The 19,955-nt window shown below is 45.5% G+C and overlaps 1 protein-coding gene across 1 annotated transcript in view; it reads right to left on the bottom strand.

The window, feature by feature from the left end:
* LOC139227198 (serotonin N-acetyltransferase-like) overlaps positions 1–15,827 on the bottom strand; it is a 42,766-nt gene extending 26,939 nt beyond the window's left edge. Inside the window, exons 1-2 of the mRNA XM_070858260.1 lie at positions 15,798–15,827; positions 14,342–14,527 (exon numbers count right to left, since the gene is read on the bottom strand). Coding sequence (XP_070714361.1) covers positions 14,342–14,498 — 157 coding nt within the window. The 5' untranslated portion in view covers positions 14,499–14,527; positions 15,798–15,827. The remainder of the gene's footprint in view (positions 1–14,341; positions 14,528–15,797) is intronic.
* Between the last annotated feature and the right edge of the window lie 4,128 nt (positions 15,828–19,955).

The following is a 19,955-nucleotide window of genomic DNA, read 5'->3' as shown; positions in this document are numbered from 1 at the left end:
CCACTCAACTCTAATCTGTTTCCCTGGTCTTTCTCAGTATCCTTTTACAATGTTTATTTTCAAACACTTAAGAACATAAGAACATAAGAAATAGGAGCAGGAATAGGCCATACGGCCCCTTGAGACTGCTCCGCTATTCAATAAGATCATGGCTGATCTGATCATGGACTCAGCTCCACTTCCCTGCCTGCTCCCCATAACCCCTTATCCCCTTATCATTTAAGAAACTGTCTATTTCTGTCTTAAATTTATTCAATGTTCCAGCTTTCACAGCTCTCTGAGGCAGCGTATTCCACAGATTTACAACTCTCAGAGAAGAAATTCCTCCTCATCTCAGTTTTGAATGGGCGGCCCCTTATTCTAAGATCATGCCCTCTAGTTCTAGTCTCTCCCATCAGTGGAAATATCCTCTCTGCATCCACTTTGTCAAGCCTCCTCATAATCTTATATGTTTCGATAAGATCACCTCTCATTCTTCTGAATTGCAATGAGTAGAGGCCCAACCTACTCAACCTTTCCTCATAAGTCAACCCCCTCATCCCCAGAATCAACCTAGTGAACCTTCTCTGAACTGCCTCCAAAGCAAGTATATTCCCATATGAATTTATAATGGGGAACAAAGAAATGGCAGACCAATTGAACCAATACTTCGGTTCTGTCTTCACGAAGGAAGATACAAATAACCTTCCGAAGGTACTAGGGGACAGTGGGTCCAGTGAGAAGGAGGAACTGAAGGATATCCTTATTAGGTGGGAAATTGTGTTAGGGAAATTGATGGGATTGAAGGCTGATAAATCCCCAGGGCCTGATAGTCTGCATACCAGAATGCTCAAGGAAGTGGCCCTAGAAATAGTGGATGCATTGGTGGTCATTTTCCAACAGTCTATCGACTCTGGATCAGTTCCCATGGACTGGAGGGTAGCTAATGTAACACCACTTTTTATAAAAAGGAGGGAGAGAGAAAACAGGTAATTATAGACCGGTTAGCTTGACATCAGTAGTGGGGAAAATGTTGGAATCAATCATTAGGGATGAAATAGCAGCGCATTTGGAAAACAGTGACAGGATCGGACCAAGTCAGCATGGATTTATGAAAGGGAAATCATGCTTGACGAATCTTCTGAAATTTTTTGAGGATATAACTAGCAGAGTGGACAAGGAAGAACCAATGGATGTGGCGTATTTGAACTTTCAAAAGCTTTTGACAAGGTCCTGTACAAGAGATTGTTGTGCAAAATCAAAGCACATGGTATTGGGGGTAATGTACTGACGTGGATAGAGAACTGGTTGGCAGACAGGAAGCAGAGAGTCGGGATAAACGGGTCCTTTTCAGAATGGCAGGCAGTGACTAATGGAGTGCCGCAGGGCTCAGTGCTGGGACCCCAGCTATTTACAATATACATTAACGATTTGGATGAAGGAATAGAGTGTAATATCTCCAAGTTTGCAGATGACACTAAACTGGGTGGCGGTGTGAGCTGTGAGGAGGACGCTAAGAGGCTGCAGGGTGACTTGGACAGGTTAGGTGAGTGGGAAAATGCATGGCAGATGCAGTATAATGTGGATAAATGTGAGGTTATCCATTTTGGGGGCAAAAACACGAAGGCAGAATATTATCTGAATGGCGGCAGACTAGGAAAAGAGGAGATGCAACGAGATCTGGGTGTCATGGTTCATCAGTCACTGAAAGTTGGCATGCAGGTACAGCAGGCGGTAAAGAAGGAAAATGGTATGTTGGCCTTCATAGCTAGGGGATTTGAATATAGAAGCAGGGAGGTCTTAATACAGCTGTACAGGGTCTTAGTGAGGGCTTACCTGGAATATTGTGTTCAGTTTTGCTCTCCTAGTCTGAGGAAGGACGTTCTTGCTATTGAGGGAGTGCAGCGAAGGTTCACCAGACTGATTCCCGGGATGGCTGGACTGTCATATGAGGAGAGACTGGATCAACTGGGCCTTTATTCACTGGAGTTTAGAAGGATAGAGGGGATCTCATAGAAACATATAAGATTCTGACGGGACTGGACAGGTTAGATGCGGGAAGAATGTTCCCGATGTTGGGGAAGTCCAGAACCAGGGGACATAGTCTTAGGATAAGGGGTAAGCCATTTAGGACTGAGATGAGGAGAAACTTCTTCACTTAGAGAGTTGTTAACCTGTGGAATTCCCTGCCGCAGAGAGTTGTTGATGCCAGTTCACTGGATATATTCAAGAGGGAGTTAGATATGGCCCTTATGGTTAAGGGGATCAAGGAGTATGGAGAGAAAGCAGGAAAGAGGTACTGAAGGAATGATCAGCCATGATCTTATTGAATGGCGATGCAGGCTCGAAGGGCCGAATGGCCTACTCCTGCTCGTATTTTCTATGTTTCTATCCTTTCGTAAATATGGAAATCAAAACTAGACGCAGTATTCCAGGTGTGGCCTCACCAATACCCTGTATAGCTGTAGCAAGACTTCCCTGCTTTTATACTCCATCCCCTTTGCAATAAAAGCCAAGATACCATTGGCCTCCCTGATGACTTGCTGTACCTGCATACTGTCCTTTTGTGTTTCATGCACAAGTACCCCCAGGTCCCGCTGTACTGCTGCATTTTGCAATCTTTCTCCATTTAAATAATAACTTGCTCTTTGATTTTTTTTCTGCCAAAATGCATGACCTCACACTTTCCAACATTATACTGCATCTGCCAAATTATTGCCCACTCACTTAGCCTGTCTATGTCCTTTTGCAGATTCTTTGTGTCCCCCTCACACATTGCTTTTCCTCCCATCTTTGTATCGTCAGCAAATTTGGCTACGTTACACGTCGTTAATATAGATTCTAAATAGTTGGGGTCCCAGGACTGATCCCTGTGGCACCCCACTAGTTACTGGTTGCCAACCAAAGAATGAACCACTTATCCCAAATCTGTTTTCTGTTAGTTAGCCAATCCTCTTTCCATGCTAATATATTATCCCCAACTCCGTGAACTTTTATCTTGTGCAGTAACCTTTTATGTGACACCTTGTTAAATGCCGTCTGGAAGTCCAAATACACCACATCCACTGGTTCCCCTTTATCCACTCTGTTCGTTACATCCTCGAAGAACTCCAGCAAATTTGTCAAACATGACTTCCCCTTCATAAATCCATGCTGACTCTGCCTGACCGAATTTTGCTTTTCCAAATGTCCTGCTACTGCTTTTTAATAATGGACTCCAACATTTTCCCAACCACAGATATTAGGCTAACTGGTCTATAGTTTCCTGCTTTTTGTCTGCCTCCTTTTTTAAATAGGGGCGTTACATTTGCAGTTTCCAATCTGCTGGGACCTCCCAGAATCCAGGGAATTTTGGTAAATTATGACCAATGCATCCACAATCCTTGCCGTTACTTCTCTTAAGACCCTAGGATGCAAGCCATCAGGTCCAGGGGATTTATCTGCATTTAGTCCCATTTTCTTACTGAGTACCGCCTCCTTAGTGATTTTGATTGTGTTAAGTTCCTTCCCCCTATAGCCCATTGACTATCCACTGTTGGAATATTGTTAGTGTCCTCTACCGTAAAGACTGATACAAAATATTTGTTCAGAGTTTCTGCCATCTCCATTACTAATTCCCCGGTCTTGTCCTCGAAGGGACCAACATTTACTTTAGCCACTCTTTTACTTTTTATATACCTATAAAAACTTTTGCTATCTGTTTTTATATTTTGTGCTAGTTTACTTTCATAGTCTATCTTCCCTCTCTTAATCATTTTTTAGTCGTTCTTTGTTGGCTTTTAAAAGCTTCCCAGTCTTCTGTCCTTCCACTAGTTTTGGCCACTTTGTATGCCCTTGTTTTTAATTGGATACCGTCCTTTATTTCTTTAGTTAGCCACAGATGGCTATCTTTTCTCTTCGATCCTTTCCTCTTCACTGGAATATATTTTTCTTGAGAGTTGTGAAATATCTCCTTAAATGTACACACACCACTGTTCATCAACTGTCCTACACTTTAATCTATTTTCCCGGTCCACTTTATCCTCAAATTCAATCATGCTATGATCACTCATTCCAAGGGGATCCTTTACTAGGAGATTGTTTATTAATCCTGTCTCATTACACAGGACCAGATCTAAGATAGTCTGCCCCCTGGTTGGTTCCGTTACATACTGCTCCAGGAACCCGTCCCTTACGCACTCTATGAACTCTTCCTCAAGGCTACCCAGACCAATTTGATTTGTCCAATCAATATGGAGGTTAAAATCACCCATGATTATTGCTGTTCCCTTTTTACAAGCCCCCACTATTTCCTGGTTTATGCTCCGACCAACAGAGTTGCTACTGTTAGGAGGCCTATAGATTACATCGACCCACTGACTTTTCTCCTTATTGTTCCTTATCTCTACCCAAACTGTTTCATTTGAGCCAATATCGTTTCTCACTATTGCAGTGATTCCATCCTTTATCAATAGAGCTACCCCACCTTCTTTTGCTTTCTGTCTGTCCTTCCGGATTGTCAAGTACCCCTGAATATTTAATTCCCAGCCCTGGTCACCTTGCAATCACGTCTCTGTAATGGCTATCAGATAATACCCATTTGTCACAATTTGTGCCGTCAACTCATCTATTTTGTTACAAATGATACGTGCATTTAGACAAAGTGCCTTTAAGTTTGTTTTTTTACCCTTTCTTCTTGCTTGTTTCCTCTGTCCTTCAAATTCACTTTCTTTATTGCTTTCTAATTCCAGCTTTATTCCCCTCCCTACTGAATCTATTTTCAGGTTCCCATCCCCCTGCTAAGCTAGTTTAAACCCTCCCCAACAACACTAGCAAACCTCCCCCCATGAGGATATTGGTCCCGGCCCTGTTGAGGTGCAACCCATCCGGCTTGTACAGGTCCCACCTCCCCCAGAAACGGTCCCAATGCCTCAGAAAACTAAAGCCCTCCCGCCTGCACCATCTCTCCAGCCACGTATTCAGCTGCTCTATCTTCCTATTTCTGTACTCACTAGCTCGTGGTACTGGGAGTAATCCGGAGATTACTACCTTTGAGGTCCTGCTTTTTAATCTCTCTCCTAGCTCCCTAAACTCCTGCAGGACCTCATCTCTCTTCCTACCCATGTCATTGGTCCCGATATGGACCACGACCTCTGGCTGTTCACCCTCTCCCCCCAGAATGCCCTGCAGCTGCTCAGTGACATCCTTGACCCTGGCACCAGGGAGGCAACATACCATCCTGGAGTCACGTCTGCGGCCGCAGAAACACCTGTCTGCTCCCCTGACTATCGAATCTCCTACCACTATAGCTCTTCCATTCTTTTTCCTCCCCCCCTGTGAAGCTGAGCCACCCATGGTGCTGTGGATTTGGCTCTGGCTGGACTCAGGGGATTCCTGCACTACCTGCCTAGTCCTCTTCCTCTGTCTGGCAGTCACCCACTCCCTCTCTACCTGCACACTCTTAAGCTGCAGGGTGACCACCTCTAGAAACGTGCTATCCATGTTGCTCTCAGTCTCATGGATGCACCGAAATGACCCCAGATGTCGCTCAAGCTCCAAAACACGGAGCTCGAGTTGGTACAGCTCGAGACACCTCCTGCACACAGGGTCATCCCGGCTGCGCGAAGCATCCGAGACTTCCCACATGCTGCAGGATGTACAATCCACGGGACTGAGCTGCCCTGCCATCCCTCTAGTTACACTCGCAACTATCGAGTAGAACTAAACTCTAAACCTTAGCACAACACACCCAGCCGCTACTCAGCAAACAGCCGACTTAATTAACTGGCTCTCCTTGTCCAATTCCATATTAAATGAGGTAATAGTTTCTGCCTCATGGAGGGGGATAGAGTATAAAAGCAGTGAAGTCCTGCTTTAACTGTACAGGGTATTGGTGAGGCCACACCTGGAGTACAGGGTACAGTTTTGGTCTCCGTATTTAAGGAAGGATATACTTGCCTTGGAGGCTGTTCAGAGAAGGTTCACTTGGTTGATTCTGGAGATGAGGGGGTTGACTTATGAAGAGAGGTTGAGCAGGTTGGGCCGATACACATTGGAATTCAGAAGAATGAGAGGTGATCTTATTGAGACATGTAAGATAATGAGGGGGCTCGACAAGGGAATGCAGAGAGGATATTTCCATTCAAAGGGGAAACTAAAACTAAGGGTCATAGTCTCAGAATAAGAGGCCACCCATTTAAAACTGAGATGAGGAGGAATTTCTTCTCTCAGAGGGTTGTAAATCTGTGGAATTCTCTGCCCCAGAGATCTGTGGGGGCTGGGTCATTGAATATATTTCATCATCACACCGAACGAGGATGACTTGCTTCCACATGAGTTCACAGATGTTTCAATGATGGACCCGATGTTCCAGTTCTGAACTCCAGTTGAGGGAGTGGAAGATGCCAGTGCATGAATTTTTTTAACGTGTGGTGACCATTGCACATCAGCCACCACACGGGCTTGACAGAGCTAGGCCTTTATCCAGTGGCAAGGATTAACCAGGATGATTATAGACCTGCTCTGCTGAATGGACCTATTGCGCACATATCGCAGTGTGGGCTGGCCCGTGCTGCCCCTGGGCCCTCGCCTCTTCTGGGCCCAGGCTCAGAGAAAGAATGAGAAACACAGCAGTATTGCACTGTCCACACACACACAGCAGTAGAAAAGTGTGTGTCTGTGTGTGTGTGTTTGTGGACAGTGCACTACTGGTATGTGTATGTGTGGGAACAGTGCACTACTGGTGTGTGTGTGTGTGTGGGAACAGTGCACTACTGGTGTGTGTGTTTGTGTGTGTGTAAGTGTGGGGGGACAGTGCACTACCGGTGTGTGTGTGTGTGTGTGGGGACAGTCGTGAAACTACAGTACGCGGACGACACTTGCGTCTTCGCACATTCAGAAGCCGAACTCCAAGTCATAGTCAACATCTTAGAAACATAGAAACATAGAAAATAGGTGCAGGAGTAGGCCATTTGGCCCTTCGAGCCTGCACCGCCATTCAATGAGTTCATGGCTGAACATACAACTTCAGTACCCCATTCCTGCTTTCTCGCCATAACCCTTGATCCTACATCTAATTCCTTTTTGAATATATTTAGTGAATTGGCCTCAACAACTTTCTGTGGTAGAGAATTCCACAGGTTCACCACTCTCTGGGTGAAGAAGTTTCGCCTCATCTCGGTCCTAAATGGCTTACCACTTATCCTTAGACTGTGACCCCTGGTTCTGGACTTCCCCAACATTGGGAACATTCTTCCTGCATCTACCCTGTCTAAACCCGTCAGAATTTTAAACGTTTCTATCAGATCCCCTCTCATTCTTCTGAACTCCAGTGAATACAAGCCCAGTTGATCCAGTCTTTCTTGATATGTCAGTCCCGCCATCCTGGGAATCATTCTGGTGAACCTTCGCTGCACTCCCTCAATAGCAAGAATGTCCTTCCTCAAGTTAGGAGACCAAAACTGCACACAATACTCCAGGTGTGGCCTCACCAAGGCCCTGTACAACTGTAGTAAGACCTCCCTGAACCTGTACTCAAATCCCCTTGCTATGAAGGCCAACATGCCATTTGCTTTCTTAACTGCCTGCTGTACCTGCATGCCAACCTTCAATGACTGATGTACCATGACACCCAGGTCTCGTTGCACCTCCCCTTTTCCTAATCTGTCACCATTCAGATAATAGTCTGTCTCTCTGTTTTTACCACCAAAGTGGATAACCTCACATTTATCCACATTATACTTCATCTGCCATGCATTTGCCCACTCACCTAACCTATCCAAGTCACTCTGCAGCCTCATAGCATCCTCCTCGCAGCTCACACTACCACCCAACTTAGTGTCATCCGCAAATTTGAAGATACTACATTTAATCCCCTCGTCTAAATCATTAATGTACAATGTAAACAGCTGGAGCCCCAGCACAGAACCTTGCGGTACCCCACTAGTCACTGCTGCCATTCTAAAAAGTACCCATTTACTCCTACTCTTTGCTTCCTGTCTGCCAACCAGTTCTCAATCCATGTCAGCACACTACCCTCAATCCCATGTGCTTTAACTTTGCACATTAATCTCTTGTGTGGGACCTTGTCGAAAGCCTTCTGAAAGTCCAAATATACCACATCAACTGGTTCTCCCTTGTCCACTCTACTGGAAACATCCTCAAAAAATGCCAGAAGATTTGTCAAGCATGATTTCCCTTTCACGAATCCATGCTGACTTGGACCTATCATGTCACCTCTTTCCAAATGTGCTGTTATGACATCCTTAATAATTGATTCCATCATTTTACCCACTACCGATGTCAGGCTGCTCGGTCTATAATTCCCTGTTTTCTCTCTCCCTCCTTTTTTAAAAAGTGGGGTTACATTGGCTACCCTCCACTCCATAGGAACTGATCCAGAGTCAATGGAATGTTGGAAAATGACTGTCAATGCATCTGCTATTTCCAAGGCCACCTCCTTAAGTACTCTGGGATGCAGTCCATCAGGCCCTGGGGATTTATCAGCCTTCAATCCCATCAATTTCCCCAACACAATTTCCCGACTAATAAGGATTTCCCTCAGTCCCTCCTTCTTACTAGACCTTCTGACCCCTTTTATATCCGGAAGGTTGTTTGTGTCCTCCTTAGTGAATACTGAACCAAAGTACTTGTTTGGTCTGCCATTTCTTTGCTCCCCGTTATGACTTCCCCTGATTCTGACTGCAGGGGACCTATGTTTGTCTTTGCTAACCTTTTCTCTTTACATATCTATAGAAACTTTTGCAGTCCGTCTTAATGTTCCCTGCAAGCTTCCTCTCGTACTCTATTTTCCCTGCCCTAATCAAACCCTTTGTCCTCCTCTGCTGAGTTCTAAATTTCTCCCAGTCCCCGGGTTCACTGCTATTTCTGGCCAATTTGTATGCCACTTCCTTGGCTTTAATACTATCCCTGATTTCCTTTGATAGCCACCTTCACCAAAGGTCCTCCACCAGCCTGTCCCCGCCACACAGCACTGCACCCCAGTCATCAGGATCCAGGGCACTGGACAACATGGACCACTTCCCATACCTCGGGAGCCTCTTATCAACAAGGGCAGACATTGACGATGAGGTTCAACACCGCCTCCAGTGCGCCAGTGCAGCCTTTGGTTGCCTGAGGAAAAGTGTACGAAATCATTGAAAGCAAACACGCCGGTGCAGCAAGCAGTTCGGGGCAAATGGTATATTGACCTTCATTATAAGAGGAGTTGAGTACAGGAGCAAGGATGTCTTACTACAATTATACAGGGCCTTGGTGAGACCGCACCTGGAGTATTGTGTGCAGTTTTGGTCTCCTTGCCTAAGGAAGGATATACTTGTCATAGAGGGAGTGCAGCGAAGGTTCACCAGACTGATTCCTGGGATGGCAGGACTGTCGTATGAGGAGAGATTAGGCCTGTATTCACTGGAGTTTAGAAGAATGAGAGGGGATCTCATTGAAATGTATAAAATTCTGACAGGGTTGGATAGACTGGATGCGGAGAGGATGTTTCCCCGGGCTGGGAAGTCTAGAACAAGGGGTCACAGTCTCAGGATACGGGGTAGGTAATTTAGGACCGAGATGAGGAGAAATGTTTTCACTCAGAGGGTGCTGAACCTGTGGAATTCTCTACCACAGAAGGCTGTGGAGGCCAAGTCACTGAATATATTTAAGAGGGAGATAGATAGATTTCGAGACACAAATGGCATCAAGGGGTATGGGGAAAAGCGGGAATATGGTGTTGAGATAGAGGATCAGCCATGATTGTATTGAATGGTGGTGCAGACTCGAAGGGCCGAATGGCCTATTATTACTCCTATTTTCTATGTTTCTATATTTCTATGTTTCCCTCAATGACTGTCTGTCCCACCTGTGACAGAGACTGTAATTCTCGTATTGGACTGTTCAGTCACCTAAGAACTCATTTTTAGAGTGAAAGCAAGTCTTCCTCGATTCCGAGGGACTGCCTATGATGATGTGAGGTCAGTGCACTACTGAATAAATTTAAGGCAGAGATCGACAGATTTTTGAGCGATAAGGGAATAAAGGGTTATGAGGAGCGGGCAGGGAAGTGGAGCTGAGTCTATGATCAGATCAGCCATGATCTTATTAAATGGCAGAGCAGGCTCGAGGGGCCAAGAACCTATTTCTTATGTTCTAATAATCTTCTATGTCAAAAAAATCTAACTTGTTCCTTCAGTCTTCCAGTGATAATCCTCAATCTGTGTCCCAAGCTCATCATCACAGGCAGTCCCTGGTAATCCAGGAAGACTTGCTTCTACTGTTAAAATGAGTCCTTAGGTGGCTGAACGGTCCAATACGAGAACCACAGTCCCTGTCACAGGTGGGACAGATCGTCTTTGAGGGTAAGGGAGGGTGGAACAGGTTTGCCACACGCTCTTTCTGCTGCCTACGCTTGATTTCTGCATGCTCTCGGTGATGAGACTTGAGGTGCTCAGCGCCCTCCCGGATGCATTTCCTTCATTTCGTACACTTAGTCTTTGGCCAGGGACTCCCAGGTGTCAGTGGGGATGTCGCACTTTATCAGGGAGGCTTTGAGTTACTGACTCACTGACCAGTGATAATCCTCAGTCAGTGTCACTACTTACCGACTCACTGACTAGTGATTATGCTCAGTCGGTGCCCCTTGGTGATTACTAGTATCCAGTATTGATAAAGATGATTATTAGTAACCAGTATTGATTATTAGTATCCAGTATTGATAATGATGATTATTAGTATCCAGTGTTGATAATGATGATTATTAGTATCCAGTATTGATAAAGATGATTATTAGTATCCAGTATTGATTATTAGTATCCAGTATTGATAGAGATGATTATTAGTATCCAGTGTTGATAATGATGATTATTCGTATCCAGTATTGATAAAGATGATTATTAGTATCTAGTATTGATAGAGATGATTATTAGTATCCAATATTGATAATGATGATTATTAGTATCCAGTATTGATAGAGATTATTATTAGTATCCAGTATTGATAAAGATGATTATTAGTATCCAGTATTGATAGAGATTATTATTAGTATCCAGTATTGATAAAGATGATTATTAGTATCCAGTATTGATAATGATGATTATTAGTATCCAGTATTGATAAAGATGATGACTTGTATCCAGTATTGATAAAGATGATTATTAGTATCCAGTATTGATAATGATGATTATTAGTAACCAGTATTGATAATGATGATTATTAGTATCCAGTATTGTTAGAGATTATTATTAGTATCCCGTATTGATAATGATGATTATTAGTATCCAGTATTGATAAAGATGATGACTTGTATCCAGTAATGATAAAGATGATTATTAGTATCCAGTATTGATAATGATGATTATTAGTATCCAGTATTGATAAAGATGATGACTTGTATCCAGTATTGATAAAGATGATTATTAGTATCCAGTATTGATAAAGATGATGACTTGTATCCAGTATTGATAAAGATGATTATTAGTATCCAGTATTGATAAAGATGATGACTTGTATCCAGTAATGATAAAGATGATTATTAGTATCCAGTATTGATAATGATGATTATTAGTATCCAGTATTGATAAAGATGATGACTTGTATCCAGTATTGATAAAGATGATTATTAGTATCCAGTATTGATAATGATGATTAATATCCAGTATTGATAATGATGATTATTAGTATCCAGTATTGACAAAGATGATTATTAGTAGCCAGTATTGATAAAGATGATGACTTGTATCCAGTATTGATAAAGATGATTATTAGGATGCAGTGTTGACAATAGGATAACAATAATGAATATAGCTATTTGCACTAGAAAATGCTCTGATTGGCTCGCCATGATCACATGACCTGATTGCTAATTGGTTCCCTTGGCGGATAAGACGCAGCCAGAAGTTTCTTGGAATGTGTAATTAGAACCGCCCAGCCCAAGTTCTGAGTGACTTTGCAGTGTAATTCGAGCTATTCTAACTTCAGACCTCAGACAGGATAAAGCTCCCCATCCCAGCCCAAGTTCCTGACTCTCCCCCCTACCCCCCTGCCACCCCCAGCCAAATTTACTGACATCCACAGCCCAAATTCCTGACCCCATCCCAGCCTAAGTTTCTGACCTCTCCCCCGACCCCGTCATAGATGGGGCATTGTGTGTGGGTCACGGATTGTTAATAGGTTTATTGGGTATGACGTGAATAATGAGTGTCATGACTTCCAAATTTAATCCACTCCAATGATGTCCCTTGTCACACACACACCAAGCTTTCTGAGAAATCGGGCGTTGGTGTAAATGGGCTTGGAAACATAGAAACATAGAAAATAGGTGCAGGAGTAGACCATTCGGCCCTTCGAGCCTGCACCACCATTCAATAAGATCATGGCTGATCATTCCTTCAGTACCCCTTTCCTGCTTTCTCTCCATACCCCTTGATCCCTTTTGCCATAAGGGCCATATCTAACTCCCTCTTGAATATAACCAATGAATTGGCATCAACAGGTTAACAACTCTCTGAGTGAAGAAGTTTCTCCTCATCTCCTAAATGGCCTACCCCTTATCCTAAGACTGTGTCTCCTGGTTCTGGACTTCCCTAACATCGGGAACATTCTTCCCGCATCGAACCTGTCCAGTCCCGTCAAAATCTTATACGTTTCTATGAGATCCCCTCTCATCCTTCTAAACTCCAGTGAATTAAGGCCCTGTTGATCCAGTCTCTCCTCATATGTCAGTCCAGCCATCCCTGGAATCAGTCTGGTGAACCTTCGCTGCACTCCCTCAATAGCAAGAACGTCCTTCCTCAGATTAGGAGACCAAAACTGAACACAATATTTCAGGTGAGGCCTCACCAAGGCCCTGTACAACTGCAGTAAGACCTCCCTGCTCCTATACTCAAATCCCCTAGCTATGAAGGCCAACATGCCATTTGCCCTCTTCACCGCCTGCTGTACCTGCATGCCAACTTTCAATGACTGATGAACCATAACACCCAGGTCTCGTTGCACCTCCCCTTTTCCTAATCTGCCGCCATTCATAGAAACATAGAAACATAGAAAATAGGTGCAGGAGTAGGTCATTCGGCCCTTCAAGTCTGCATCGCCATTCAATGAGTTCATGGATGAACATGCAACTTCAGTACCCCATTCCTGCTTTCTCGCCATACCCCTTGATCCCTCTAGTAGTAAGGACTACATCTAACTCCTTTTTGAATATATTTAGTGAATTGGCCTCAACAACTTTCTGTGGTAGTGATCCGTCTTCCCTGAGTTCCCTCTCTCCTCTCCGATTTACCCCTCCTGCTTCCCCAATCGCTCCCATCTCTCTTTCTCTCTCTTCCCCCTGTCTCTCTCTCTCCTCCTTCTCACTCTCCCCCTCTCTCTCCCCCCTCTCTCTCTTTCTCTCTCCCCCTCCCTGTCCCTCCCCACGCTCCCTCTGCCACTCCTTTCTCTCACCCCTCCCTCTCGCTCTCTCTCTTTCCCCTCTCTCTCTCTCTCTCTCCTCAGTCTCTCCCTCCCCAGTCTCTCTCTGTCTGCCCCCTCTCTCTCCCCCCACTCTCTCTCCTCCTCCTCTCTCTCTCTCTCTCTGCCCCCCTCTCTCTCTCCCTCTCTCTCTCTCCCCAGTCTCTCCCTCTGTCCTCTCTCTCTTCCCCCTCTCTCTCTCGCCCCTTCTGACTTCCTCGTACATCGCACTGCGCATGCACGACCGAATCGAGGCCCCATGCGCAAAAGGACACACAAAAAACAAGTACAAATAGTCACTCTGAACAATATCAGAATTTGATACTGACCCATTTGTTTTAGTTCCTTTATTTTCTCCATCAACACTTCTTTGGGTTAGTCAGCATTCCATGATTATTAAATAGTACAGTATGGGAAATGAGACCAGATGAAATAATGGAAATACTTGTAGAGTAATAGATTTATAAGATACAAATAGTGTAATAATTTTGTTGATGAATAATTAGGTATAATTATTATTATGGCTGAATAATTAGAAATTCTTATTTAGATATGAATACATTGTAATGATTATTGGCAGATAATTAGATGTAATTATTTAGGAGCAAAATTGTTGATTAGAATGAATGAGGTTCATGAATAATTATAATAATCTATGCATGTGTTCTTTTGATAGATACGTATTAATAAGATGGGTAATTAGTAGCAATTATTATTGAGTTTGATGAATAAATAAATGTAATTATAAAACCTTAATGGGTTTTAAAAAGGAACTAGACTGGTACTTATCAACAAATGGGATTCCAAGGGGACACTGGGACTAGGGAGCTAGATGGGCTGAAGGGAACACTGGGCTAGGAGGGCTAGATGGGCTGAAGGGCTAGATGGGCTGAAGGGACTGAGGTACCTGAGCAAAGCTGGAGACTCTTACCCTCTCTCTCTATCTCGAAGACACTGATGGCGTCCTCGGGGCTGAGGCAGCGGAACTCATTGGCTGGCAGTGTGTGGCGCCTCGGTCTGCCAGGGCTGATGGTTTGGGGTCGCAGGTACAGGGGCATCAGGAATGGCATTGCTGTTAACACAGACATTCTGTGTGTCTATTCCACTGGCCTGTGATCTGTGAAACAGTGTGGCACAACATGACTGCCCCTGAAGTACAAGACGGACTCCTAAACATGTCACCAATGCAGGTTAGGTGGGCAGCAAATGGCAGACTAATAGGAAGAGGAGGAGGCCATTCAGCCCCTCCAGTCTGTCCTGCAATGGAGCAATGGAGTGAGGGAGGGAGGGTGAGCGTGGATAGTTATAGAGGATGTTGAAGGTTTGCTTTCCCCAAGCATTGCCCCAGCCCCTGCAGGGGGGGGGGGGGGGGAGGGTGGGCATTGCCGAGGGGGGGGCAGTCCCTGGGTATTCCGCGGGGGGGAGCAGTCCCTGGGTATTGCCGGGGGGGTGGGGGGGGCGGTCCCTGGGTATTGCCGGGGGGGGGGGGGGCGGTCCCTGGGTATTGCCGGGGGGGGGGGGGCGGTCCCTGGGTATTGCCGGGGGGGGCAGTTCCTGGGTATTGCCGGGGGGGGGCGGTCCCTGGGTATTGCCGGGGGGGGGCGGTCCCTGGGTATTGCTGCGAGGGGGGGGCGGTCCCTGGGTATTGCTGGGGGGGGGGGGGGCGGTCCCTGGGTATTGCCGGGGGGGGGGGGGCGGTCCCTGGGTATTGACGGGGGGGGGGGGGGGGCGGTCCCTCGGTATTGACGGGGGGGGGCGGTGGCAGTCCCTGGGTATTGCCGGGGGGGGGGGGGGTCCCTGGGTATTGTCGGGGGGGGGGGGGGGTCCCTGGGTATTGCTGGGGTGGGGGGCGGTCCCTGGGTATTGTCGGGGGGGGGGGTCCCTGGGTATTGCCGGGGGGGGGGGGGTCCCTGGGTATTGCCGGGGGGAGGGCGGTCCCTGGGTATTGTCGGGGGCGGGGGGGGGGGGCGGTCCCTGGGTATTGCTGCGAGGGGGGGGCGGTCCCTGGGTATTGCTGGGGGGGGGGGGGCGGTCCCTGGGTATTGCCGGGGGGGGGGGGGCGGTCCCTGGGTATTGACGGGGGGGGGGGGGGGCGGTCCCTCGGTATTGACGGGGGGGGGCGGTGGCAGTCCCTGGGTATTGCCGGGGGGGGGGGCGGCAGTCCCTGGGTATTGCCGGGGGGGGGGGGGGGGGGGCGGCAGTCCCTGGGTATTGCCGGGGGGGGGGGTCCCTGGGTATTGCCGGGGGGAGGGCGGTCCCTGGGTATTGTCGGGGGCGGGGGGCAGCCCCTCAGGCCGGGTCCCGGCTGCAGGACGCGGATCAACCTCCGGCTGCAGCGGGTCCACGCGGAGGACGCGCCTGTTGCCCGCCCGGGTTTGCAGCCTTACCTGCGGCGCTGCGATGTGCGAGGCGGCTCCGGCACTGAGCGCTCCCGGCTCCCGGACCTTGATCGGATCGGATCGGCCGGATTAACGGCAGCAAATGAGACACAAAGTGCGTCAGAGGCGCTGGTGAGACCGGGCCAGAAACATCGATTACCCGGCTCCAGACAGACAGCACACACTCTGTACAACACCTTAGAAAAGAGTTTCAAGCAATGTGCGGCAAAAACCCAGCTGGTTCACTGATGTCCTTTAGGGAAGGGAGCCTGCCGCCTTACCCCGTCTAGGACATAGGTGACTCCAGTCCCACACCCACTTGGCCATTCTGTGTATCAATCCCGCGGCCAGCGGTTCAAGAGGCGGCCCACCACCTCTCCAGGGTCAACTAGGGTGGTCAATAAAGGCTGGCCTTCCCAGTGACGCCCACATCTCCAGAATGGGAAAATTAATACTACATAATGTCACACATATTCTTAATATATTAATTCCAAGTATGGGGGCATCGCTGGCAAGGACGGCATTTATTGACCCGCCCTAGTTGTCCCAGTTGTCAAGGAACCAAGTCGGGAAGAAGCTAGTTTAGATCTAGTGTTGTGTAATGAGACAGGGTTCATTAGCATTCTTAGAATAAAGGCTCCTCTGGGAAGGAGTGATCGTAATATGATAGAATGTCATATTAAGTTTGAGACTGGAGTGGTTAAGTCCGAAACTAGGGTCTTAAATTTAACAAAGCCAATTATGGAACTATGAGGGACAAGTTGGCTCAGGTGGATTGGGAAATGAGATGAAATGGTATGACAGAAGATAAGCAGTGATGAATATTTAAAGAAATCATTCAGAATTCTCAATGAATATACATTCCCTTAAGGAATAAAAACTCCATTGCATGACTAAGTAGAGAAGTTAAGGATGTATAATGTTGCCAAAAAGAGCAGTAAGCCTGAGGATTGTGAATTATAAAAATCAACAAAATATGACCAAGAAATTGATAAAGAGGGAGAAAATAGAATACAAGAGTAAACTAGCGAAAAATATTAAAACAAATTGTAAGAGCTTTTACAAGTATGTAATATGGAACAGATTAGCTACAGTAAATGTGGGTCCTTTAGAGGCTGAGACAGGAGAAAGTATAATGAGAAATAAAGAAATGGCAGAGACCTTAAACAAATATTTTGTATCTGTCTTCACAGTAGAAGACCCAAAGACATACCGGAATTTGAGGGGAATGAAGGGTCTAATGAGAGTGAGGAACTTCAAATAATTAATATTAGTAAAGAAAAAGTACTGGAGAAATTAATGGGATCAAAAGCTAACAAATCCCCTGGATCTGATGGCCTCCACCCTAGGGTTTTAAGAGGCGGCCACGGAGATAGTGGATTTGTTGGTTTTGATTTTCCAGAATTCCAAATTCTAGAATGGTCCCTATGAATTGGACGTGAGCAAATGAAACCATGTTGTTCAAGAAAGGAGGGTGATAGACCAGTTAGCCTGACATAAGTAGTAGGGAAAATGTTGGAATTTTAATTAAGGATCTGGTAACAGGGCACTTAGAAAATCCCAATATGATATTCAATACAAGTTAAGCATAACTTCTTTATTTTTCAATTCTATCCCTCTAGAAATAAACGCTAGTGCTTGGTGTGCTTTTGTATGGCCTTATTGACCTGCGTCGCAACTTTCAGTGATTTGTGTACTTGTACCCCCAGATCCCTTTTAACCTCTACCCAATTTAGATTCTTATATTCCAAGTAATATGCAACCTCCTTATTTTCCTTACTAAAATGTAACACCTCACACTTATTGATGTTGAAATTCATTTGCCAATTATATGCTCATTCTGTAGGTTTATTAATGTTGTCTTGTAATTTGTTGCAGTCCTTCTCAGTGTTGACTATCCCCCCAATTTGATGTCATCAGCAAATTTAGAAATTGTGTTTTTGATTCCAATGTCTAAATCGTTAATATAGATCGTGAACAGTGGTCCTAGCACAGATCCTTGTGGGACCCCACTTCTCACCTTCTTCACTCTGAATAGCTACCCTTTGCCCCTACTCTCTGCTTTCTGTCTTGCAGCCAGCTCGTTAGCCATTCTGCTACTTCTTCCCTCACTCCACATTCTCTGACCTTATTCATTACTCTATTATGTTTTACCTTATTGAAGATCTTTTAGAAATCTAGATATATTACATCAATTACATTACCCTTGTCTATTCTCTCACTGTTACCTCTTCAAAAAATTCAATGAGGTTGGTCAAGCAAGACTTTTCCTTTTGAAATCCATGTTGACTATTCATTATTATATTTTTGATTTCTAGATATTTTTCTATTTTCTCCTTTAGTAGGGATTCCATTATTTTTCCTACCACCGATGTTAAGCTGACTGGTCTACAGTTCCCTGGACATGTTCTATCTCCCTTCTTAAATATAGGTATTACGTTAGCTATCTGCCAGTCCTCTGGCACTACACCTTTTACTAACAAATTATTAAATATCTGTAGTATCTCTTCCCTAGATTCTTTTAAAATGTGCGGATGCAATCCGTCCGGACCAGGGGTTTTATCCTCTTTGAGTTTGATTAGGTTATTTAATAGTTCTCCTCTTTTTATTTTATTTTAAATACAGTTATATCATTTATAATCTCATCTTCCGATGTCATGTCCACCTGATCCGTCTTCCTGGTAAATACTGAAGCAAAATAATTATTTAATATTTCTGCAATTTCGCTGTCGCTGCCTGTGATTGTATCCTGACTGTCCCTTAGTGGCCCTATTCCCAACCCGACCTTTTTTTTTTATTTATGTGCCTATAAAATATTTTGCTATTTTGTTTTATGTTCCTTGATAATTTAATTTCATAGTTCCTCTTTGCCTTCCTAATTTTTTTTTGACTTCTCTCCTAGTCTCTTCGTATTCTCCCTTGTCATGTTCTCCTCTGCTGTCCATGTACTTAGTGTATGCCACTTTCCTTACCCTCAATTTTTCCCTTATGTCTTTATGGTGTCTATTAGTTTGCATCAGGTATGCCTTCAGCCATTACAAGGCTTTCCTCTGGACCCCATTGACCTCAGTTTTACCATTGCCTCTTGGATCTTGCTTGGTTAAATGTTGCCTTGAAGTTGAGGGCATCTACTGTCTCCTCACCTGTGGCATTCAGTTCTTGAATCCATTTCTGAATCAAGGCTGTGATTATGTCTGGAGCTGAGTGATTCTGGCATTGAGCATTTTTGAGCAAGTTATGGTAAGTCGAGTAGGTGTCACTTGATGGCTGCTTCCATCACTTAACTGATGATTGGGAAGCGGCTGATAGGACCAGTGTTCCCGCTAAGGTCTGGAGGTCCTGCACGAGCCCTTCACTGGCTTTACAATAGAAATAACTGGCCATGCTTGAAAAATGGAATGAGCTGCGCAGCCATGCACTAAAACAAAATTACAGGGAACATTGGATAGGATGTTTTGTTGGATGGAGCAGATATAATGGTAAGTACTGCAGGGAATAGAATACGGCCAGGGTGATCTCCTGGACTAGTTTCGATCACCTGGATGGGTCGGAGAGGAATTTTCCCAGATTTTTTCTCCCTAAATTGGCCTGGGTTTTTATCTAGTTTTTGCCTCTCCCAGGAGATCACATGGCTCCGGTTGGGGTGGAGTGTAGAATGTTTCAGTATAAGGGGTGTGGTGAGGTGGATTGTTTGGGCTGGGTGCTCTTTGCCTTTCCATCATTGTTCATAGGTTTATATGTAACCTTTAGGGCTGCTAACCAAGGGCTCTTTGTCGGCCGGCGCAGACACGATGGGCCGGAATGGCCTCCTTCTGCGCTGTAAATTTCTATGTTTCTATGAAATAACTGGCTGTGTTGGATTTATCTCGCTTTTTGTGAATAGGATATTCCTGGACATACCCTCATCATAGGCAGTCCTTCGGAATAGAGAAAGACTTGCTTCCACTCTTAGAATGAGTCCTTAGGTGGCTGAGCAGTCCAATATGAGAGCCACAGTCTCTGCCACAGATGGGACAGACAGTCGTTGAGGGTAAGGGAGGGTGGGACAGGTTTGCCGCACGTTCTTTCCACTGCTTGCGCTTGATTTCTGCATGCTCTTGGCGATGAGACTCGAGGTGCCTAGCGCCCTCCCGGATGCACTTCCTCCATTTAGGCCGGTCTTTGGCC

This window comes from Pristiophorus japonicus, chromosome 16, assembly GCF_044704955.1.
Source record: "Pristiophorus japonicus isolate sPriJap1 chromosome 16, sPriJap1.hap1, whole genome shotgun sequence".
NCBI classification, from domain to species: Eukaryota; Metazoa; Chordata; class Chondrichthyes; family Pristiophoridae; genus Pristiophorus; species Pristiophorus japonicus.
The sequence above is the reverse complement of the archived record's forward strand: the minus strand, read 5'-3'. Positions and strand labels throughout refer to the sequence as shown.